At 50.9% G+C, this 25,124-nt stretch overlaps 1 protein-coding gene across 3 annotated transcripts in view; it reads right to left on the bottom strand.

Annotated features, from left to right (window-relative positions):
• Window positions 1-25,124, bottom strand: part of CASZ1 (castor zinc finger 1) — a 265,669-nt gene that overhangs the window by 141,816 nt on the left and 98,729 nt on the right. For 2 of the 3 annotated variants that reach the window (XM_038377051.2, XM_043499951.1), the window contains exon 3: window positions 3,454-3,540. In XM_038377051.2, coding sequence (XP_038232979.1) covers window positions 3,454-3,457 — 4 coding nt within the window. In that variant the 5' untranslated portion in view covers window positions 3,458-3,540. The remainder of the gene's footprint in view (window positions 1-3,453; window positions 3,541-25,124) is intronic. The other variant, XM_043499952.1, reaches the window with a different exon arrangement.

Raw genomic sequence — 25,124 nt, 5'->3', positions numbered from 1 at the left:
TTCCTGCCACTGCTCTCGCTCTCGGCACGGCTAGGCCTTGGAGAACGTGACACCAGCTTGTTAGGACAAATTATTATGCCATAACCCCTGCCACCATGTCCCTTAATATCCCTATTTAGCCAGAGACAATTGCTGGTGGGCTCCTCACTCATTAAAGCAGCCTCGCAAAGGCACGAGCATCAAGATTTCTGATCTCGGGGGACAGGAGAGACCCTAAGCACCCAGCCCAGGGACCTGCAGGAGAAGGCAGTGGAGGGAGCCTAAGCTAGGTGCTGGCTGATTGCCCCAGGCAGGAAGATGCAGGGTCACTGGGAAATCCTGGTGTTGCCAGAGGCCAGTTCACAACCCAGAAACATTGCTCTCCACAGCAGCCGGTTCTGAGTCGGATTGAGTACAAGTTCCTTACTCCCCAAGTTGCAGTGCAACAAAGTGATCTCTGGCCAAAGTGCATTGAAAAAATGATCTGGGATTTCTGCTCAAAACCACAAGCCTGAAGAAGCCCTGAGTATCTCTGAGCCACCCCCAGCTCAAATATCACACTGCATGGGGCTCCTGTTTCTCCATTTTCGTATGAACTGTCTGGGGTTTGAGAGTTTTGTTGCAATATTAAACCTAATCGGGGCATACCAGACGAGTACAGAGCATGGGCCTAGAAGCTGGCTCTGTGTCAGTGAAGGATCCGGAGTCCTTGCCTGAACAAGGCCCTAGCTAACAGTTCACAGCCCACGGAAGAACAGAACAGCTCTGAACAAAGGCATCAAGCAAGTGCCTTGCTGGGGAGGTACAGCTAGAGGCTGGTCTGGACTAATCCAGTGCTTACATGTCCTCAGCAACTCGGAACACAACCAACGAGACAGAAACCCAGCCAAGTGCCAAACTAACCCTGCCACGGAACAGACATGGGGAGAAAACACCTCCCTGAACAACTGCCTCTGCCCCTGGGGAAACCAAACCTGACCCCTCTTGTAGGGGGAGTGCGAAGAGGGGGAAAACAGGGAACAACAGAAAAGAGTGAGAAGGAGAGAGTGAAAGAGAAGATAGAGAAAACCAAAATAGTGCTAGAGAAAGGAGAGTGAGAAAGAAAAAAGGAAAAGGGAAAAGAACAGAAAAGGAAGGACAGAATGAGAGCAAAGGAAGAAGGAAGTGGATAAGGGAGAAGAGAGGGAGAGGAAAGGGATGAGAAAAGAGCAAGAAGAAGGAGCACAGCAAGGGAGAAAGCTGTAACCAGGGTTGTGAAGAATGAAAAGGGAAGAATCTGCCTGTTCCTTTCAGCACTTGGAGCATGGTGCTCAGTGGTGACCTACACTGTGCCCGGCTGTGATCACGTTTTCAGGGCCACTGCCTGCAGATCCCAAACAATGATGGGGAGCCTTTGAAGTCAGAGAAAGAAGCCGCAATGTGAACAGGGGATTTTGGGGGGGGGGGGGGAGAGGGAGAAAATGTGAGGACTGAGGAGGCAGGGGAGAGAGGTTGCGAGGACAAAACAGAGAGTCGTTCCCAGTGGGGTGCCCCGAAATGAGAGAGACAGAAAGAAAACAAACAGTTTATGAGTAGGGCACATGCTGCCTGTGTCTGCATCCCCCGCACCGCCCACTCCCCGAGCTCCCAGGGAGCCTTCTGTCCCCCAGCAATGATGGATGGACGCACCGGGCCATTCACTCCTGCCATGTTACAGCAGAAATATTTACATAACACTGGCCTTCCACCGGTCACCTCTGACACCGCCGGGCCCAACCCAGGGGCCCCTCTGACACAGCCTGGCCTGGGAGCTCCTCCAGAGTTGCCCAGTCCAGCCGCAAGTCCCAGGGGGGCTTGGCATAAGAACTAGAACACCAAGCTGGGTGGAGAGGAGTGCCAGGGACGTGGAGACGCCTGCAAAGCCATGAAGGAACCAATGTCAGAGTGGGGATTAGAAGCGTGGGGCTCCTGGCTCCCAGTCCTGTGCTCAGGTCACTCTACTGTGTTTTCCTCTAAGCAATGGGATTCATTCAGCAGCCTTCCCTCCTCCTAGCCCTTTGGGCGAGGGGGGCGTATACCCCTGGAACCAGAGGGCAATGGCCTATCTGCCATTGGGTTCACACACCCTGGGAGGCAGGGGACATGGCCTGCTTTCGTCCTTTGCTTCTCAAGGTACAACCAATTCAGTGGGGCTAGCCAGCGTGAGCATCTCTGCTGGGTAGCCTCGGCAGCACCTGGGTTTGACACAGTCACGGTGGTCAGCCAGAGGGGAACTAATGTCTGTCTGTCCATCCCTCACACTCTCACAGATTCACCCATATTTTTGGTCAAAATGGTGGTCAAGGGGGGAGGAAAGTTACCCACAACCCCCAGGCCTCCAATGCTCTTGGCCATAAGGTCCAGACTGCTCCCCATGTCATACTGTTGCTATCCCACTGGCGGCACTGATGAGCCCAAGGCAGCTCACTTGGGCCAGCTGTGGCTGTCATGGGTCATTTATTGCAGGGCAGACATACACTAAGGAGGAAGGCAGTACAGAATGGGCAGGTGCAGTATTGGAGTTTGAGATCTGGCTCCCATGCGCCCCAAGAGAAGACAACCCCTCCTCTCCCCCTAACTCACTGATCCCACAGCTCTCTTTGCACCTCTTCTGCTGGGGACTCCAATACATTACTGCAAACACCCCCTCCCCACTTCCAGAAAGCACTGACACCCCCAAGTGATTCCAGAGACCTGTCATTACCAGCGCAATGGTGCCCAGGTGATGGGAGATCACAGGACAGCCAGACCACTTGAGAGCCTAGAGGGACCGATGGGAGCAGCTAGATTCAGTATCTTGGCGACGCCTCAGGAAGGGTAGTGAAAACAGGCCCATACTGAATCTAGCTGCTCCCATCGGTTGCCTGGAGAAGCTCAGGATGCAGTGTGGGACACAGACAGACCCACCCCTGCCACATTTGAGCCATGCTGCTGTTTTACTAGCTATGAGTCTATGTCCATGTCAGGGCTGAGCACAGACATCACCGTCTCAGCATGCTTCTGGTCAAACTGAGTCCAGCCCAACTTTCTAAAGATGGAGTCTGAGACACAAAGAGAGACCAAAGCCCTCTTCCATCTCCTATCATGCCAGGCCATGGGCTAAGGAGAGGAGGAAGCACAGCCTGCTCTGCCAGGACCCTTGTGTCCATCCATGCCTTGGCATCAGCAAGGATGGGGAAGGCAGAGAGGAGGCCAAGAGAGGCCCCACAAAGAGGCAGGATCAGGAACCAACAAAGACTGACAGGTAGAGACAAGGACACAGGGTTAGAGACACACACAGGCCATGTCTGCACTAGACCCTCCCCACTATCCTCTCCCTCTATTGCTAACACCAGTTCAGCCTCCCCAGTTTTAGTCCCAGCGGGAGCCCTAGTGCAGACAAGGCCACAAAGACCAGGCCACGGAATGTGAGAGACATGCAGAGGTAAAGAGAACCCAGGAGGGTTGGAGACATACCCATTGCAGCCTGGATGTCTCTCCTACCTTTCGGAGATTTCAAGGCCTGGTTTCTCGCCTTTTTTGTAGCTATAAAGTCACTTCATCCTGAGGAGGAAAGAGGGAAGATGGTTAATGCCCCTGGCCCAGGAAGCCATAACACACAATGGGTGCTCAGATCAGATATAGAGGCATGACAGAGCAAGGGGCTTGCCCAATTACAGAAAGGGCAGGTGTGGGACCCTGGGGATTTGCCTGGCAACAAAGCAGCCCTGCTTTGCTTTCGGCTACATGGTGCACTGCAATGAGGCTTGTGTGCCGTGCACCTTGGGAGATGCACAGTGCTCCTGCTTTGGTGCTCTAGGGCAGTGACCCTCAACCTTTCCAGACAACTGTACCCCTCTCAGGAGTCTGATTTGTCTCACGTACCCACAAGTTTTACCTTAAAAGCTACTTGCTTACAAAATCAGCTATAAAAATACAAAAGTGTCACAGCCACACTATTACTGAAAAATTGCTCACATTCTCATTTTTACCATATAATTATAAAATAAATCAACTGGAATATAAATATTGTACTTACATTTCACTTTATAGTACATAGAGCCGTATAAACAAGTCACTGTCTGTATGAAATTTTCATTTGTATTGACTTCGCTAGTGCTTTTTATGCAGCCTTTTGTAAAACTAGGCAAATATCTAGATGAGTTGACGTACCCCCTGGAAGACCTCTGCGTACCCCTGGTTGAGAACCACTGCTCTAGAGAGCTCTGGGATGGGGTAATGCCTACAGGGCTGGGATGGACATAGTTAAGTGGGTACAGGGAACTCTCTATAGGGCAGGGTTTGGCTGATAGGTAACAGGGACAGTCCAACAACTATGAAGTAGAATTTTCTAGGAATTGATTTTCTTGGGCTGCTGCTTCTTTCACACATGCTCACTACAAATCATGTATAAGGCTCCTCCTGCTGGCCTCCATTTGACTCCATCTCCATGTCCCTCCCACTCTTTCTTGACCCCTCCTCTACCTCCATGCCCCTCCTACTCTCCCCTGACCCCTCCTCCACTTGCATGCCCCCCATCCATCTGACTCCACCCCCAACACCATGCTCCTCCCATTCACCCTCCTGATCCTGCCTCTCCCAGAGGCTCAGGAGCATTGTGGCAGGGATGTCACGGTGGCTGAAGGAGCTCTGACCTCCCTGGCATACAGACATGATGATAGCCACGAGGGATGCAGTATGGGGTCACAAGGCCCATGCTCTCTAGCCATTCATCTGCAGGCTTTAGGTATTGGGGAAAAGCAGAGAATGGGGAGCAAAGGGACAAGGAAAAAAGATAAGAAATCCCAGCGAAACACATGAAAAGTACATTGAATTATTTAAAACCATATGTTCCAAAAATGTGACAGAGCATAAAAGCTGCGCCGTGAGACTTCCGTAGGGGCTTATTCTGAACAGCCACCATGGGAGGAGAGCAGGGGGAGAGGGCTGACAGCTCAGAAAGCAGCCAGATACGAGGTCCCTTCTCAAGGCGACTGGGAAGGTGACAGAGGGCTCGGGGAGCCTTTGTGGAATGAGGAGATTTTGGCTGTTTATACTGCCCCTTCCATCTGAGGATGGCAAAGCACTTCCCACGCATTGATGAGTCTTTCTGCACAGCCCCCGGAGAGATGGCTGTTACCCCACTTACAGCTGGGCCTGCAGGGACTGCACAGTGAAAGTGACTTGACGAGGTCACACGCTGAGTTAATGGCAGAACCCAGGAGTCCTGACTCCCAAAGCCCTGCTTTAATCACTAGACCACACTGCATTTCCCTTACAAGGCAGCATGCTCTCTCAACCCAGTCCCCCCAGCCAGGAATACCACCAAAGGGAGAAGCAAGAGGGTCTCAGCTCTGGGATGCCCAGCCATCCCTGCAGGAATTGGCTGCTTATGTTTTGGGGTCCCGGTGCTCTCTGCAATCAGACAACCTCCTCCTGTCACTTACACTCCGCCAGTTCCCGAACGCTGTGCCAGAGAAAGATGCCTGGCTTTGGCCAGGACCCAGAGTGGGAAGGAGCTGATGAGAAATCCCAGATGGATGGATGGACGCGGAGTGAAAGGAGCCGCTTATATGAGGAAAATACATAACCATTCCGGCTCCTTCCTCCCCAATCAAACCCCACACTAACGAGGCTGGGGACACGGCTGCGTTCTCTGGCAGCTGCAGGGACTGACAGCTCCCCACCTGGACTCCCTCTTCCTCTGCCTCTCGGCCTGTCTGTCTCCCTCCAGCTCACTTTTTTCTCCCTTTGGTTCTCTCCCTTTTGTTCTCACTCTCCCTCCCTGGGCTCTCTGTTCGTTACTCTCCCTGCCTCCCTGGCTCTACCTCCTCCGCCCCAGTGTATGGCCAATTGTTGGGTTTGGGTTTTTAATTGTTTTCCCCCCTTATTTCGGCCTCGGCTTATCAGTGATGCAAGAGGAATAACGCCAATTTACTTAGAATGTGTAATCCCCAAATCAGATTGGGGGATTGTATGAGGCAATATGACCTTGCATATGTCTCCATTAAAGCCAGCCAGGCCTCCTCTTGTATTCTGTGTTCCCAGTACATATTTAGACAGATAACGCTAATTGTACTTGACATGTCCTCTTAAGGATGGACTCTTCCCTCCCCCAGCTCTGTCTGACTTCCCAGCCAGAGCGCAGTCCGCTCAGCAGCACACCACCTGTGGGGCAGGGCACCGCCAGACTTGGGCGGGGGATCTGACAGGGACCCCTACCCCTGGCTCTGCCACTCCCCTCCCTCAACCCTTTATGCTCATTCGATGCTATGGGGAGGGGGTCTGGCACAGCAAGGACCAGGGGATGGGGGTGCTTCTGGGGCATGTTTAATCTGGGATTAAAAACTGTTATTGCAGCAGCCTCAAATTCTCAGATAAAATACACTCCAAGTGGCCTGCCTGTACGGCCTTCAGGCCTCCTTGGCCTGCCCTGTCCTGTCCCTCGCCACCTACACAACTTTCCCTCTCCTTGGCTCTCTCCACTTCACCTTCCTCTCTCTGCGGTAGTTTGAGAGTTCCAGGACTGGTGCCTTCCTCAGAGTGAGGAGCCAGAGCTGGAGGGAGGGGGAGTTCTTGGGGGTGGCTTAGAACCACTTCAGAGCAGCCGGGCTCCAGGACTCATTGTCATCTGTGACTCCAAAGCTTCTGGGTGAGCAGAAGGGAGCACTCGCCATCCCCCCTCTACAACCCCGTCTGTCTCCCTTTGAAGGAGGGGCTTTCAGCCTGCATCTCCACCAGCTCCCACAGCTGGGCAGCAAAGTCCTCTCTCTATAAATATTTATACCATTTATATATATTTATTTATATATTTATAAATATGGCTACCAGCCTCTGGATCCCAGCCCCGGCTTACAGGGCTCATCATGGAGCAAGTTGGACATCCCTCTTCCCCCGTGCCCGGCTACTCAGCTCTGCTCTGGAGTGGACAAATGGGAGGTGGGGGGCAGAGGGAGGGAGCGTGTTCCGGGAAAACCAATGAATCCCAAACTCTTCGCCAAAGTGGACTCCGATTCTTTTTCTCCCCTTTTCCCTTGACACAACATCCTAATTCGACTTTTTCAGTATCTTTCTTTCAACAACCTTTTTTCCTTCCTCCCCTTCCTACCCAGCAACTGCGCATTTATTAATTCATGAGGCACTAATTAGTTCTTTGTTTAATTTTGTGTTAAACAGACTGACCGGAATGATAACGACTTGCAGCGTTGCATTACAGTCCCCAACCGCCCCTGTTTTCTGACAACAAGGGAGCGCAGCGAGACTGGCGTGATGAACCCCAATTCCCACTCCAGTTGCACTTCATTAAGTCAAAATGTGACAAGAAGCTTAGAGAGCAACTTTCAGATCGGATCGCACATAACAATTGGGCAGGAAACTTTCCAAAGGGGGGCAGCGGGAGAGGCGCTCGGAATGAAAGCTGGCACTGGCGCGCAATTCCCACGGCGCACTCATCTTAAAGGAACAGCACACTGGCTGAGCCAGGAAGGCGGATAGTGTATGTTTGAGGGGCAGGCTGCGGGGGAAGGTCTCCTGTCAGCAGTTGAGCAAACCAGCGGGCACGGTAGGAGGCAGCCTGCTGCAAAACTTTGCAGGCTTTGGGGTCTCATTTGCGGGTGGCACAGTGGTTGGTGGTAGGCTCTGAGCAGGTCAGGACTCCAGGGGTTCCACTCCCACGCTGCGTTGCCTGGGTTTCTTTAAGATGAGTCCTTTTCCCCACTCTAGCACCACCCACCTTGGTGAAGTGGTTGGTGATCCTAGGCTGGAAGGGGCTATTTTAGTGCAAAGAGCTATTGTGATCATTACAGAATCCATGGGGCTGTACAGGGAGGGGCAGCATATCCATGCACATGTTCTCTTCTCTACATGTGAGTTGGAGTGCTGGTGAGAGGGCAGGGTTAGTAGCCCAGGAGACCATGGATTGTCTGCTCATTGGGGCAGGGGCTGTGCATTCCTATAGGGGTGTACAGTGCCAGGCATCTTTGGGTACTACTGCAATCTAAAACAACAACAAATTTAAAGGCAAGTTACAGCTTGGTAAAAGGCAGAGCAAACTCCCCCTCCCCCCCCCCCGCTGAGAGCTTCCACACACACACACGGAAAGTGGAGTTCAGTTTCCACGGTCCACTCAGCCCTTGAGCTCTCTGCTGAGACAGCCAACAAGTGGGCCAGCTTAGCAGCAAGCCCAGCTGTAAGTTCTGGGATGCAGACATGTGTCTGGACTGGATCGAGTACTTGTGGAGGAAAGATGAGGCGTGATTAGTCCTCTGCACAGCCCAATGAATGGCTGTCAGATGGCGCTGAGCTTGGGCTGGATTTGAATCAGTCCTGCTGGAGCGAAAGGCTCTGTAGCCCATTCCCAACCCACAAGCTGTCCAGTCCCCATTCTTATGGCTAATGGATGTGCAGGACTTGTCACCACCAGAGCTGCAAAGAGGCTGGACAAAGATGACAAAACCCAAAATGGCTTAAAATACCAGCTGACAGCAGCACATGTCAGAAGAGGCAGAAGGGAACTTATGGCTCACCAGACCATAGATGCTGGAACTAGGGGTGCTGGAGGTACTGCCATACCCCCTGGCTTGAAGTTTCCATCATAGATAGGTTTTACAGTTTGGTTCAATAGCTCTCAGCACCCCCACTATACAACTTGTTCCAGCAGCCCTGCACCAGACATTTGCTTTCTCCATCTATTCAAAACAAATATTCTCCCCCTGGATATTTGTGTGCTGCAGGGATACCTCAGTAAGAATGAGCCAGCTGAGGCACAGGTGAGATGAGTTGGGAGGTCTCAACCCAGCCTCTAGTAGACACTTGTCCACATCACTCACAAAAAAGAAAAGAAATCTCCTAATGAACAGAGAGTCCTTGCTTTGGAGATGCCCAAGGCTGGGATAAAAGCTCAGGATGTAAGAGGGCTAGCAAAGCTGTGTGAGGAGTCTCGCACTGGACTAGCAGAGGGGGCTGAAGGTCAGGACGGAGGTGCAATGGCTGGATTGTGTGGGAATGCAGGGCTAGGAGAGCAAGAGTTGAGCCAGAGGTGCTGAGGGACTAGCCGTACTGGAGGAACAATAGATGCTGGAGGTCCAATTTGAGGTGCACTGGCAGGAACCTGCACTGCACCTGTCCACACTTGAGTTGAGAGCCTCTCTCACTTTTGCGAGCTCTAAAACCAACAGAAATGTATTCAAAAGGATACTTGGAGGGGTAGGGGCCAGGCTGTGGCAAGGTGACACATCATGGCATTTGCCACAACAGTCACGGCTGCATCCGCATTGAGTTGTACCAGCTGATCTGCAGGCTCTAGACTTTGTACTGGTTTGTGTTTTCTATGCAGCAGGGGACCCAGTTCCTGCATGATGGAAATAGCATGAGGACATCAGCTCTCCTCTGTTTTCAGTTCCACAGATGCTCCTGGGGGCCATGAAAAACATGCTCAGATATAAACCTTGAGCTAGTGCGGCTTACCGGGTCCGAGGGAGGGAATGAACTGAGGAACTGTGAAGAGGGACAACTGAGAAAGTCCAGGTTTCAGAGTAGCAGCCGTGTTAGTCTGTATTCGCAAAAAGGAAAGGAATACTTGTGGCACCTTAGAGACTAACAAATTTATTAGAGCATAAGCTTTCGTGAGCTACAGCATCCGATGAAGTGAGCTGTAGCTCACGAAAGCTTATCCTCTAATAAATTTGTTAGTCTCTAAGGTGCCACAAGTACTCCTTTTCTTTTTGAGAAAGTCCAGTATTCATTAGCAAGAAAAAGTGTTCTGGGCTCTGTCCAGCCTAACACATTATATCTATACCCCTTGATAAACACACAGAAGAGTTTGAGCACACAAGAAAGCCATGCAACTGCTCCAGCCAAGGAGAGTTAAACCTGGTCTAGGGGCACGGGTGGCGATCTCATCATCTGCTAAAAAGATGATTTAGAATAAAAACCAAGGCAGATAAAGAGAGCAGCCCAAGCCCAGCCCCCACCATCAGGACGGGTGCCCAGCCCAGCAGCACTAGGATGGACAGGTGCTAGGAGGAGAGCCCAACCCCCAAAAGCACTATGCCCAGTCCAACCCCAAGCGCTGGGATGAGCACCTGGCCCAGCCTCCAAGTGCATGGAGGAGGTCCAGCCCAGCCGCAACGGGGCCAGAGAGCAGCATGGGACAACAGTCCCCTTTTCTGCCGTAGCCCATGGGAGCAGTGGGAGAGGCTGGCAAGGCGAGGTGAGGAGCTAGGCATGGCAGAGAGAGCAAGCTGGGGCCTAGCAAGAATAGAAGACTCCATCAGACCTCCAGCCTGAAGCTCTGGCTCTGACTCTGATAATTACATCTAGTTCCCCACTCCTCCTATTGATCCTGGCTTTGTCAGAGCAAAACAAATAGGCTGAACGGGAAGATACGGAAGGGAAACACATTTTGTCTTCCTGTTTCCCCCATGGCAGCGGCAGCTACGCCCATCAGACTTGTTAGCCAGCTCCCAGTCCCCCGCAGCCCCCTGCAAAGAGCAGAGCCCTGTGCTCCAAACCTAGCTAGCCAGCAGCAAAAACAGCTCATGACCTGCCCCCCAAAACAAGATGTCCCATCCTTCAGCCCACAGTCTCTGTAACTAGAAAGAGCTCTCTTCCTGGGCTTGTTCTCCCCACTCCTCTCCTTCCCCTCCCTCTGGCAGTTTCTTTCTCATGAGAGAGAGAGAGGAAATTATTGCAATGACATAAAACAACAGAGACCCCTCACCCAGTCTCTTGTCCACACACACACCCCCACCTGCCCTCTGGGGAGAAGCTGCTCCCTCACTGTCCCAAAGAATCTCCAGTTGGCACGCAACAAGCACCCCCATAAAGGGGGGAGCTGGGAAATCCCAATCCTCTCCCTCTCCTTTTTCTTTGCTGAAACCCGTTGAGTGGAGGCGAGCTTGGTCCAGCAACAGCTAACAGGAAGGGAAGGGAGAAAAGTCTGCCGTGAGGAGCTGGGACGTGACTGGCTGATGCCTCGGTTATCTAGGTGACCCCTGGCCATCTCTCCAGGGCCTAGATCCACAAAAGGGATAGCATGGAACGAACAAGAGCAAAGATAATCATCATCCTACACAATCAATCCTGGCTCTTTGCATCGATGCCATCAACAAGGAAAGGCCATAGACACCGACTATGAAACACATATTACAAAAACCCCACCACACTGGTCAAGCATAACAGGAGTGGAAGGGAAAGGGACAAGCATAAAGGGGGAGTCTGGGAGGGGACTCTCTTCTCCTAACCCCCCTACCCACCATCTGCAAAACACAGCAGACCCCCAACTTAGCGATGGGGTGCCATGGCCTGGTTCCTGCTAATTTGCTGTCAGGCTGCCTAAGCAAACCAATTAAAACTAATCATTCATTATAAAGTCAAGAGAAGGAAAGGAGAGATGGAAAGGGTAGGGAGGAAAGAAAGATGATGGAAAAGAAAGTGGGGGAAGAGAGAGACTTTGGGGGAGGCAGACAATAAACGAGAAGGGACAGGGTGGACCCTGATATATCTAGCACTCAGTTCCGGGTGGGTCAATGGGACTAGCAGCGCAGGGATGTGGGGTTGGGAGGGGAGAGCTAGCGCTGTTACTGACTGAGGGCGAAACAGAAAGCAAAGGGAAGTGGGGAGCGCTACTGTGATGGGTTGGGATAGATCAGATTAGGCAGTTTGTCAGAGATAGCGGGATAAACAGAGGGCCAGGAACTTGGCTGGTGTAAGCTGGCATCACCCTATGGAAGCCCATGGATAGACACACAGCAGCTGGACGCTGCCGCCCCATGCCCTTCCTGGAACGAAGCAGCCCTTGACTGCCTAGACAGCCACAGTGCAGTCAGTGAGACTCTGGGAGGAGCGGGTATGGCTTGGGCGAAGGGCAGCAGGGCCCTCGGCTGTAGGCAGTTGGACAGATACAGAGAGAGGAGGAGGAGGAAAGCACAGCGTGCGCAAAGCAAGCAGGAAGGGGAAAGAAGCATGAGGGGCCGCGTACCAGGACCCAGTAGCTGTGTCTTATCCCCTTTCTCCTTCTGTGGCGGGGTTACCGGCTCCCCCGGAGCAAATGCCTCAGAGGGGGATGAAAAATGGGACATTTATGAAAAGCCCCTGATTATGCGGATTTGGACGGGGCCCTCGCAGGCCCCGCTCAGCCTGACTAAATTACTGTCGATCCTGCTGGCTCCCCAACGAGTCAGTGCTGCAAAGAACCTGGGCAGCTGTCAAGGCCGCCAACACGCCCCCCCGACCCCCCACTGCCACCTCCATCCCAATTCTGTTTTGTTCCCCTTCCCCGCACACTCCCCAACTCTGGCCTTTTGAAACGCCTCGGGTCCGTGTCAGCCCAGTGGATGGCGGGGGAGAGGGGCAGCGTCATGGAAACGGGCCCTTTCCTGGAGAAACATGCTGTTCTTCCCCACACCGTCCCAAGTCCCCCTTTTGAGAAGCTGTCAGGATCCTGAGTGAGTGTCACACGACCCAAGGACCAGGCGTGACCAAGCCTATTTTCTGCCTCAAATTTGATTGATTAAAAAACTTTTTAAGAAAACCATGTTAAAAGACAAAAAAAAAAAGGAAAGAAAAAAACAGAAAGGGACAAGTGTGTGGTGGGGGGGAGGCCAATGCGCTGGGTTTCCTTGGCAATAGCACCAGGGGATGAGTGTCAGAAGCGGCTAAACAGCATAACCAGGCCAAAAAGAAAGGTCAAAGGAAGCATGAAACTTTTAACACAACAGTGATTAAGATAATGATGAGGCAGGGGACCCCAAGAAAAAAGAAAACTGCACACATACACACACCACAAACTCCAGGTGGCAGACTGGATGAGAATAGGCAAGAGGGTTTATTGGGAGTTTGGGAGGATTTGGGCACAGGACTGGAAGAAACCAACAAAGTGGGGTTTTGGGGGGTTACGGGTTTTTTTTTTAAGCTGGCTGCCCAGATGGTCGGGACCAGCCCAAAGATAGTGACTCCACCCAAGCCAACAGGATGCACTTGCCAAGCGCAGTGGCCAAAGTGTCAGCAAAGTAGGGCTTGAATTTGCTCATGATCGGGTTTCTTATAAAGATTTTTTACCATGATGGGGCCAGATCCCAAGCAGATATAAATTGGCACAGCCCCGCTGACTACAGAAGGGCTGGTGTAAATCAGCGTAGCCCTAGTGACTTCAATAGGGCTGTGATGATTTATGTCTGCTCAGGATCTGGTCCTTTGCTTTAAGTGGCAGGTGTAAAAACTCCTCAGAAAATGTCCAGAGAAAATCAATTCTGCTTTTGGTCTCTTTGTTAGCACACTCATCTCCCTACACCCGTCACCTTGTCTCCTTCTCCAAACTCCATTCTCTCGCTTTCTTACACCCCACCCCCTCTCCTCCCTTTCATTTTTTTACTCTCGCCTCCTCTCTCTCTTTCTAGCTGCCTCTCTCTCAGGTTTCCTCAGCAGATCCCACTCTCCATTTCTCCAAACCACCCCCCTGACGAAAATGGAGCACAACAGGACCGGTAGTCCCCATGGGCCACGTTGCCATAGTAGAGAGGAGTGCAGCTGGGTTGTAGAACTCCATGGCTGGCCAATGGGGTGTATAGGTTTCAACCCGCCACTTCTGCCCTGCTAAATGTGGCCCCTCTCTCTGTCTTGTCTTAGGGCTTCCTGGATTGGCTTCACACTGACATCTGTCTGTGCAAGCCTGTATCAAACACAAATCTAGACTGACTGGGTCAGAGTGCTGCCAACTCCTGGGATTTTATGGAAAGTCTCTCAATATTTGTTTCCTTTTAAAATCCCCAGCTCCCGGAGTCACGGGGTTACATGAGAATCTCAGCTTTGCTTTTATTTTAAAAAGCCAGTGTTAAGCCCTCCTGGTTGCTGAGAAAAGCTGGAAACTGTGACCCCCAATAGCTCAAAACCCAGCAAGCAAAGAAAAAAGAACCCAACATTTATTGTTTCTTAAGCTTTCATGATTTTTAAGCCCATCTCATGGGGTCTGACATGCTATTTGGAGCCTTGGAGTTGGCAATGCCAATACCAACAGCCAGAAAACAAATCAAACCTCAGACAGAAGCTCCCTTCCAGCTCTTCTGCTTGGAAACTTGCCTGGGTGGTGGAAAGTCTGGCCTCCCCAATGCAAATCAGCCATCAGTACGCAAATCCCAGGGGCAGGAGTCCCTCTGTTCACTTATATGGCTGGCGAGGGAGGGAGAGAGGAGGTGGTAGTTCTGGAAAACAAACTGGCCATTGTGTATGGAATCCTCCCTCCCACTTTTTGCACTGCGTAGCTGGCAAGGTCCATAAAGATGGAAGAGAGGGTTGCGCCTCTCAAGGCAAGTCACTGGCATGATGTGCTGAAGGTCTGACCCATGCTTGCCATAAACTTCTGCTGCCCTGGCACAGGTTTTTTGGGGGGGGGGGATTGCAGAGGGGTGGAATCTCTGCATTATCATTTTTGCCCCCCCCCCACAATGATGGTACAGCATTCCTCACTCTCCATGGGATAAGGAGGGCTAGACATGGCACTTGGCAACTGTACCTGACGCTCTAATCTCTGTTGGGATTGGCCCATCTGAGCCTGGGATGCTTTATAAAGTGTTGTTATGGTCAGCAAAGGGTCAAGGAAATGCCCCCTCTGAGCCAGACCTGCCAGCTTCATTGACACTAACTGCCATCAGCCCTGGGCAGCCAAGACAGCTACTGGAGAGCAGGTTGGATCACATCCTGCCTCAAAGCACCAGCCAACTTGCCGTTGCAGAGCTTTGTTGCGGCTGATGGAGTGAGAGGCAGAGTGGCACAGCTGGGTTTGCAGAGTCCAGGTTGGGCCGGTACCATATGACTAGTAAATTGAGCCCATGTGATGCAGTAGGCAGGGAGAGGGAATCCCAAGAGGTCATTTTTCTGATAAGGGCACTTGGAGTTTCAGAGACCTCTTCCTCCTTCCCTCTCAGGGGAATCAGGCTGCTGCCAGATTGTTTGCCACACCACTGGGCAGGATCAGGTGGAAAGAAGGACTCCAGAGTTCACCAAGAAAGTACATGTCAGGCTATGGGTGGGATGGCCTGGCAATGCTTTAGTGGGGGATGGAAGGGTGTGAAATAACCCTAGAGCGTGCTTCAATCTCAGGGAAGTTATAAACAGTCACCTGGGCAACACTGCCACCTGCACACAAGACATATCCCCCTTGGGCAACGCTCACAAACATGCAGCTAAGCACCTGTCCACATTCAGACTTGGTGTGCAGCAAGATGGGGGTGAACCTACAGCATGCTAGCCTGCCACACAGTAACTGTCCATGTGAACCCTGCTACCATACACTAAAAGTTCTAAAGTGCACTTTGACATTTGCACACAAACATGGACACATGTCCACTAACACACGGCCTCCCAATAAACACATGTACATAACCTTACACACTTGTACAAGGGTAGCCGTAGGGTCTGATGATCCAGCCCCGCTGACATTGATGGAAATTTTGCTACTAAATTTAATGACAGCAGACTTAGGCCTATAAAACATAATTCTCTCTCTCTCTCTCTCTCTCATTCCCCTCTCCCCACCACCTAAGAAGTCTAAAGGCCCAGGTGTCTGATTACAGGGCAAACAAACTCACATAATTTGTTTAGTTTGCAAAACTAGTTCAAGTTCCTGCGTAAAAAAAACATTTTAATAACAACAATTTTGTAAAATTTCAGTTAATGTTTTTCTTTGAATTTTTTTTTTTTTGGTGGCAGCCAAAAAGGCAACAACGTCTGGGTTCTGTATTTTTGTCAAAAACCCAACATTTTTTTTGATGAAAACAGATTTTTTTTCTGCCAAATGTTTCAATGCAAAAATTATTAAGCACCTGTATTCATGAGTCTTCTCCTCCCTATTCTCCCACCCCAGGTCATTTAAATCCATGGTCTTTTGCAAAGAGTGATCTAGTCAAACAAATGTTTTTAGCTAGAAGAGCAGCTTGTGCGCTGTAAAGCCTGTGCGCGCCTATACAGCACAAGCCAGGGTCTTCTAGGGCAGAGGCATCATTTTAAAAACTACACAGAAGATTTATAGACTGCATGGGCCTGATTCCCCATAGAACAGAATCATAGGGTTAGAAGGGACTGCAAGGGTCATCTAGTCTAATCTCCTGCCAAGATGCTGGATTTGTTGCGTCTAAAACCATCCAAGACAAGCCATGCACTAATGAAATGCAGCATGTTTAGTACTGTCAACTCCAAGCAGTCAAGCATCAGGAATCAGGTCCCCAAAATTATGAGACTGGGTTAAAAATCATTAAATTTGTAAAAAATATAATAATAAATGCTGGGTTCTTTTAATTCACCTTCTGAGCTTGGGGCCTTCAGGGGGGCACAATTTCAGTCTTTTTTCTCATGAAACACAAGGGCTACAAACTTTCTGTTCTTTAAGGGAAGCTGAGATTAGCAAGTAGTCACTTGACTCCAGGATGTGGGGCTTGAAGAAAAACACCAAATATTGCCAGGCTCGTGATAAAAGCATGACAGTTGACAACACTATGTTTAGTTTAGTGCTGAAATGAAGTGCACTAAACAGTCCATGATGATAGCAAGGATACCTGAAAACGTTTTTAAGTCCTTTTCCCACACGTTTTAAAAACAACCCTTTCACTCTCTCTCTCACATACACACAAAACCCCTTCAAGGGACAAACAAATCAACGTTAGCTAAAGCTGAGCAAAAACATTCACAATGAAATTAAAAATTCTCTGTATTAGACGTTTTTATTTTATTTTGTACTCATGAAAACAGCCCTATTTTTTTTTAAAGAAAGCAAAAATCTTGAGATTTTCCACTCAAACATAAGAATGCTGCTTAGTGACAACGGGCTCACTTTCATCAAAATATTCTTATTCTCCAGTGAAAGCAAGAATTTTGCATTTCTAAAAGTCATTCTGGTGAAGATGCATTTTCATGTCAAAATGTGCAAAAATTCAGCCGTTGGGGGTAGAATTGGCAACTTTGCAAAGCATAAAAATTTCAGTCACAAAAATTACCTGGAACAAAAATGCAAATAATCTTTAAGCGTGTTTTCCATCACCCTTGGTAATAGTCCCGAGGGTTACCAAAGAGGCAACTTTTATTAGCAGGCTGTTTACTTGTGGGAGCCCTGTATACTGATCAGATAAGCTCACTGCCAAATAAAAGAACAGTGATAAGCGGATCCCTTTCTCATGCAGTGTTTGATTCATCTGATTCTCCTTCAATCCACTCAGTGACATGGCCTACAGCCCAGCACTGGCATATGCCCCAAGCTCCCAGGTTCCCAATTGAGTCACTTCCCAAGGCACACACCCAGACATGTGTCCTCGTCCTTGCAGGGCCAGCCCCTTGCCCTTCTCCCCCCCCCCCACACCCCCCTGCCACAGAGAACTGTCAGGAGAACACAAGCAAAAGCTGCTTCTTGACAGCGAGTCATTTATATTTTAGCTTCGTTCCATTATCCTAACGAATTCTTCATCAGCAGATGCAATATTAACAGCAGAAAATCAGCTCATTACATCCAGGGGGATTTCATCAAGTCAACAATCACGAATGCAGCTCCCCAAGCCTGGAAGAGGACAGTGGTTTAGTTATTTATTTATTTTTGTGTCATTTAAGGGGCTTTAGGGAGGGAAAGGGGAGGTCCTTTCCAGGTAATCGCCACATCCTGGAGCTTCAAGGAATAATCTGCAGGCCCTCTGGACCACGGACAGATGCACTCTCAACTGGTACAGTGTCCAGGCCCATTCACAACTGTCACCCCTATTTAAAAATCATTAGAGCGGAGAGGTGGACAGGGCATTTCTTCATTGAATTCAGGCTATGGGAGAGTGTCTACATCCTGGATTATTCCTCCCCTTGTGTCTACACACATCTAGATTGGCTGATCTGGTACCCCTACTCCAGGCAAGGCTCACCCTGCAATGCTCCGAAAGGCCCCCTATCAGGGTGTCCCCTCCTTATCCAAGTGTAATGTCCCCAAAGGCATCACATGCATGCAAGAAGGCTGGGATGTTGTGATGAACTTCCTAGGGAAGGGGCAGACAGGCTAATCCATAATGGGTGTGTATGTATGGGGAGGGGTGGGGGGATAGAGAAGACCAACAATCTAGAATAGTGTCAGGCAGTAGTTTGGGGCTATTTCTCACAATCCAGCTCAATGAAACACCAGCCTGACTGTATATGACACAGGCAATGAATGCAAAGTGTGAGCCTTCAGGTTATTGTCTTTAAAGAATGTGCAATAGGAGAGGGGAACACAACCCCCGGGACAGCAGCCATGCAGCATACAAGGGACATTCATAGCTCCCCAGGCTACTGCTGGTGTGATATAGGTGTATTTCAAGCTGCCAACATAGTGGCGACACAGCGCAGTGGGATACATGGATGATGGTGCACAGAGTCTGGCTGGAGAAATACGTCCAAACTGCAACAGGCCAAAGATGCATCGTTCTTGCAAGTCAGTGTGAGAGTCCAAACCCACTGCAATTTCCTAACCTGCCTTACCAGATGGGGGTCCTGTTCTACCCAAATCCCATGGAAGCCAATCGGAGCCACCTGCAGCTCACAGCTGAGGGCAGCTCTCCCCTTCACAGATGCTAGAGAGCTGCTCTGCACAGACCTGGGATCCCTCTGTGGAATGGGATATTTCCTGCTGAGTTCTCACTCTCGCATCCTGGCTGCTGCTGCTGCCATATCACTCAACGCCTGGGAGATGATAGCTCCAGCTAAAAGAGCGACAGCCTGGCTTCTGGAGCTTCCCATCTCTGCCGTGGGAGGAGATTCTGACGGGCCTCCCACAGAGCCCTGCCAGCTCATTCCCAACATCAAGTGGAGCCATGCCTGCCCCACCCAAGTTCCCCCGCCTGCCAGGCCCTGTGCACTGAATGCCTCCGTACTGGAGCAAGATGACAGCTTTGATGGGGACCAGCCCGGAGCTCAGCCCTCCCCAGCCATCCAGCTCAACCAGGACTTTGATGAGCATTTTATATTTTCCCATCAGGGACTGGATTTCTGCACAACAAGGAATATGTTCCCGGGACGTCAACTCCAATCTCTCCCACGCTCTGACAGAATTAAGCTCCAGTTTGTCCAACAACATCCCAAAGTATAAGAAACTGGGGACAGACTCTCTAATCAGGCTGTAGGACAAAGGCCTGGGCTGACCCTGTCACTTCCACTTACTCTTGCTGTCTGTCTCACTCCGCCACCCCTTTCTGCCCCCTCCCTCTCCCTCTTTCCCCACCCTGCCCCTCCGATACCCATCACAGCTGGGCTAATCCTGCTCCTCCCGCGTCCAGAGCAAATCCTCCCCAGAGTAAACCAATCCTGGGAATTTTTATTAGATTATCAGTCTGCCAGCTGAGTGCCAGCTGGACTAATCCTAATCAGGGCTGATTTTTATTAGCCAGCTTCAGGAGGGAGCTAAACTATCCCAGCACCCCTGGCTCCCTCTGCCTGCACCGAAACAGCCCACAGCTCATTTTATGAGGCTCACTCTTTTAAATTCACTACCGGGAATGCAGGCTGGGTGGCCCGACGGCCTCTGCATAGCCCACCTCCACGGACAGCGTGGGTACCAGCAGTGCTAGCTTCGCCCAGGCACTGCCCTGCCATTGTGCCTTGACCCCATTCAGGAGGCAGGGCTCCGGGGACACTCTCCATGGCCCATTCAGCCCTAGGTCTCCCTGTTGGTACCTCCAACAAGGGGGCCAGTTGGCGCTAAGTTTGAGGCAGCTTTTTGGGAGGGGCCTGCTAGAAAGTGGGCCAAGATAAATTAGTCATTTCCTACAGACCACCTAGCAGCCATCAGCATGAATGACCACAGACAGGACAGTGACTGCACTTGGTTTACATTGATGTGGGAATCTCACCAGAGGGAGTTTGCAGACATAAGCCACCCCAAAGCCAGAGTCCCAGGGCTCTGCCCCCTTCTGCAGACCTACGCAGTCTGCTGTGGGCAGGAACAGAGGCAGGTAACAAGATGACAGTTGATGAGCTGAGCAAGGGAAGTAGAGATCCTGAAACAAGAGCAAGCCAACATCTAATGTTCAGCATACAAAGTTTTCAACCTTGATTCTTCACCCTCTCCTACCTCAGGGCCTGATTCTGCTCTTAGATATACTGGTGTAAACTGGGAATAACTGCGCAGAGCAGCACCGGCAATGAGGAGTAGTGTAACTGAAAGCAGACTGAGGCACTCTCTCTCTTCTCTTTGGTCTGGCCTACAGCAGAAAAGACAGCTTGCTAGGTGGCGAGCGTCCCTAGGAGAGAGTTAAACAGATCCGGGTGGATGCAGAGAGCGCAGCAGGCTTCCTGATGACAGGGGGAGAGATGGGGAACTTGGTTCAAACCCTCTGGAAACCACATCAAACAGGCCTGTGGGTGAGAGCCAAGAGAAGATGATCTGTTGATGTCTGCATGTGTGTGTAAGCAGAGGAGAGAGGGGGATCGAGAGAAAGAGGAATAGAAATTAATGGAAAGAAGTGAGGAAGTGCGAGATCAGGAAGGGGCCAGGACAGTTACAGTTGCATTGCCTGCATAACAGATGGAAATTATTAACAATAAACATAAATCAGAACACACACTATGCCCTCTTCTACCCCTTCCATCTCAGGATCTCAAAGTGCTATAGAAATATAGGGCCAGACTCTCCACTGGGGTAAGTCAGTGTAACTCCACTGACTTAAATGGAGCTCTGCCAATTTGCTCCTGCTTAGGATCAGGCCCATTAATTCTAGATCTCCTTCAATCCCCTTGTGTATTTATTATTACCATAGCCATTATAAGTCCCATTTTAGAGATGCTCAGAGAGGTTAACTGACTTGCCTGCACTGAGTTGGTAGCAGAGCGCGGCCCAGAACCCAGGAGTCCTGACTCCCAGTCCTGTGCTCTAACTACCAAATCATGGTTCCATTTATCTACAAAGCAAAATGCCTAGTAATAATAATAGTAATAACGTGAAAATTTCTTGTAACACAGAGCCGTCCCTGCCTGAGCTTGCTCAGACTGCACCTGACTCCCATAAACATGCAGATAGGAGTGACGAGAGGCTTTTGGTGGTTTGTTTTTCCGTTCAGCGCAGGAGGGTCCCAGGGCATCACTGAGCACATCAGCCTGATTTTGGTTGTGTGTCTATCCTTCTGGGTAATGGGGAACTCACTCAAATTAGCACCTGAACCCAGTCTCTCTGCCTGCTGAGGCTTGCCCCTCACCAGCATTGGCACTGGGACAAACTCCCCTGGGGAACAGATCCCCCACCCCGGAGTTCACTCTTCATGCTAGACAGAAAGCTGGGCCTGGGTCTGGTCAGGTTCCAGTCTGAATCCAACTGGTCCCAATGTTCAAGGTGTCTGGGCTGGGGGTTCCTGTCTATTACAGAGTGTGGGGCAGGCAGGGATACTCTGGACTGGCTCTAAATGCCAATGTTTGTTCTAGCGACATCTCTACACAGATGGGACACTCTAGTCTAAAACACTCTCCCTCCAAAGAAACTCATCAGCACTAGAAGCTTCTACTCCTTACCAGGCGGTGGGCAGGTGTAGAGCCTAAACTGCAGGCCCCAGCTCTTTTGGACCCGTCTTCTCCCCCTCCCTCCATGCCAGTTTTCTCTATTAGGGCTCTCGGCCCCTGGCATTCACTGGCTCAGCCCCCATGGCAATTCCGCTCTTTGGAATCAGGAGGGAGTCAGAGCTCCTCAGGCCAATGGCACCCCACCCCAGGACTTCTCTCTCTCTGCCCCTTCCAGGTATTACTTGCGCCTCCCCCAACCCAGCTCTCCCCCGCAAAAGCCCCCTTTCCAGAACAGGGCAGGAGATCCACCCAGTGCAGGGAGCTGGAGAATGGGAGCAGGCGTCAGGTGAAGGACTGTTGGGAGAGCTGGTTCTGCTTAGCGCTCCTGCCCAACACAGGGACAAGCCAGGCAAACCCAGGCGCCTCATTGGGGCCCAGCCACCCCTGGGTTTAAACAGGGATGTTGGGGCCTTTAAATAATAAGGTGCAGGTCATGTTTCCCTCCCTAGTCTGAATGGGGGTGGGCAGAGGTGAGAGGGGCTTGGGGTAGGGAGGGATCAGAGGCAAAGGGAAAGGGAGGGGGAGAAGGGAGTGAGTGTGGGGCGGGGAGAGCTGAGAAGGGCTAAGAGGGGGCAGGAGTGAAGGCAGGAGAGGTAGAGGGGTAATTTGCAGGTATGAAGAGTTGAGGGGGAAGGGCCTGAAGATGGAGGGGTAGGAGATAAGAGGGAGGTGTGAGGAGGCGGAGTGAAAGGTAATGAGGGCCAGGTGAGGAGGGAGAACAAGTTGCTTTTTCTCTTTTCAAAGAGCTCTCCTGGTAGCAGTGACTATGGCGCAGATCCGGCAGCGAAGTGACATTGGGACCTGGAGGGGAATGTGCCCAAGGGCCTGGGAACCCCAGCTGTGCGTGAACGCAATCAAGGAAAGTTTAGACTTTCCTCCCCCACTCCCTTTTTTTTTTTTTTTTTTTTTTGCCATTTATCAGCAGATTGTGCGGAGCCGAGTGGCGCTCGCCTCACCCTGCTAAATAAAGCTTTGGTATTTCTGATAAAGCCATCAAATTCCTTATCGTGCTGACACAAAGAGCATTTAAAGAGACACACACCCGCCCCTGCGCCCTTGCCTGCCCAGTCACTTTGGGGTAATCTTTTGGAGTAAACCAAAGAGAAAAAAGGGGTGGGGGAAGGTCTGCCTAAAGCTCCCCCTTTCACAAGCACTAAGCCCAAGTTGTGAGCGGACCTGACCTATTTCCTTCCCGAATGGCCGGGCTGGGTCCTGGGAGACAGCACTCGATAGCTCTGTGTAAATACCACAAATGGCAGCGTCAATAAAAATGCCTTGCAACAGGGTAATATTGATAACCGGAAAATCCTGTGAGAGAGCTGGAAACCCAGGTGTCTCTGAGAGCTTTAAACATGGGGTGGTGGGGGGGAACAAGAGCCAGATGGTGGGGAAGAGAGGGTGCGGTGCATGGGGCTCAATGCTTCAATGCGTGTGCATCAATGGTGCCACTAGGGGGCGCCGGTTGGGCCACAGAAGCTGCCGCTGGGCCCCAGGCTGGCGTGACGGGCACTGTCATGCAGAAGCTCAGGCCTCTGCAATCGCTATTCACCCCCCATCTAGGCCCCTTTCTCCCCAGAGTGGTATGACAATGACCCAGCTAGCCACACGAGACCACCCCCCCAATCCTTCCCCTCCCTCCCTCCTAGACCCAGCGCAGACGCCTTCCTCTCCTCTCTGCCAGAGCGCAAGCTGTTGTTTAACCTTCAAATTTATTATTTTTAATTATTTTGATTTATAAAAGCGTGCGGCCGTTAAAACCACATTAAATAAACTCAGCGTTACGGCGCTTAACACACACACATAACTTTGGACTTCTGAGGACTCCATAAAATAATTGCCCAGCTGGATGGCATCCACCCACCCCTGCTCACACTCCATTGGAGCTTCCTCACCACTCACTCCCTTTCGCACAGATACTTCCTACCACACCCAACCAGGGCCAGCTGCACTGGTAACAATGGTATTTGCAAGCGAGTAAATTGCATCTACAGAGGTGTAAATCGTGTCCACAGTAGGGATCTGCATGGGTGTAAATTGTGTCTACACTGGGAGTTTGCACCAGCATAGCTACATCAGTAATTGAAACCCCAGTGTAGACACAGTCTTAGCCTCCTGAATCTTTCATCTGCATTGCCTTCCCTGTGGACAGACTTCCCCCACACAGTCCTCTTTTCCCTGGGCACACTCTTCTTTCCAGTCCTCCTTGCCCAGATGGACTCTTTGATCCATACCTCCCTTCCCAGCCCAAGACATTTGGTTCTGCCTCTGATGCAGCTGAAATCTCTCCAGCAGAGCACCTGAGATTTTGGTACTGCCAAACCCAAGCCCAATTTGATCTCCAGCCCAGAACCCAGATGGGTCTTAAACCCTGATTCAGACCTCTCTCTAAATGCTGGTTTCTCTCCTTGTGATGCGAACAATCAGGCCCAGGAAGAGATGAAAGAGCAGGGAAAGAATAGCAGCAAATAAGAAGAGATGTCTGAGAGAGTCCCCTTTGGTGCCGTGGGGAGGGTCTGTGTTAGGGCCTTGATTCTGCACAGCACTGAGTGAGGCCTCAGTTTCCAGGGATGTCAGTGGAAGCTGCAGGTGCTCAGCACCTCTGTAAGTCTGGTCATTTTTACTTAAATGCAGCCAGGTTCTATCTAGGTGCCAAATTTGAAAATGTGGGCAGCTTCTCTGAGCCCCAATTTCCCCATCTGTAAAACGGGGCCAGGCTCTAGATGCCTGTGGGCAGGGCTGGGCACCACTGTATACACAGCATCTTCCTCCTTCGAGCTATTGGTCTCTGGCTTTCAGGAGCAATAAAATTCACCTACATGTTTAAAACCAACCACCTGTTCTTTCTCTCCCCTTGCTGTCCCAGGGAACGAGCTGGGTGGGCCAGCGGTGGACAGAAAAAGTTTAAGGAACAGAGTCTCAGATCCCCTGTTTCTTCAGCATCTGCCGTAAAATGTAAGTGATATACAGGAAGTAGGTGAAGAGCAATTATAATTGATTGGGAATCATTTCCTGATGGCGTCTGTGTGTGATTGATGGCGCCGGCCAGCCACTAAAGGACAGTGTTCACTAAAGAGAGAGAATTTGTAGCTCCCATCTGCTGAGCTGAATGCACCACAAATCACTAAACTCTTTTTCTCTAAAAACTTCTGCTCACACTGATGGATCTCTCTGTGGCGACCTGGCCCTGAGAGCCGACTGCCTCCCATCCTGAGTGTGCAGCCTGCCCTCTCCATGGCTGCCCCGGAGTTGGCCCCTGACCCTGGTGCTTAGGTACCAGGGGGAGGTGGCCAGATAGACAGACAACCATGGAAGTCACATAGCTACCATCCCCTGGTAGGATGTGAGGAGCTCCCTTCTTGGAACTGAGAGAGGAAAAGATGGCAGAAAGCTGGCTATGCAATTTTAAAACGTCCCTTTTAATCGGGACTGCTGAGAATCACCAGTCAACAGAGCCTTTCACGTGGAGCTCCCAGGCCTCGATACGGCCCCAGGGCCGATTTTCCTCTCACTTAATGCCAAGGTCAATGAGGTGTAAACCCACTGAGCTCTACGGAGTTACGCTGGTGTGAAAGACAAGTAAGTGAGAACAGACTCAGGTTGACAAT

This window comes from Dermochelys coriacea, chromosome 18, assembly GCF_009764565.3.
Source record: "Dermochelys coriacea isolate rDerCor1 chromosome 18, rDerCor1.pri.v4, whole genome shotgun sequence".
In the NCBI taxonomy this organism is placed as follows: Eukaryota; Metazoa; Chordata; order Testudines; family Dermochelyidae; genus Dermochelys; species Dermochelys coriacea.
The sequence above is the reverse complement of the archived record's forward strand: the minus strand, read 5'-3'. Positions and strand labels throughout refer to the sequence as shown.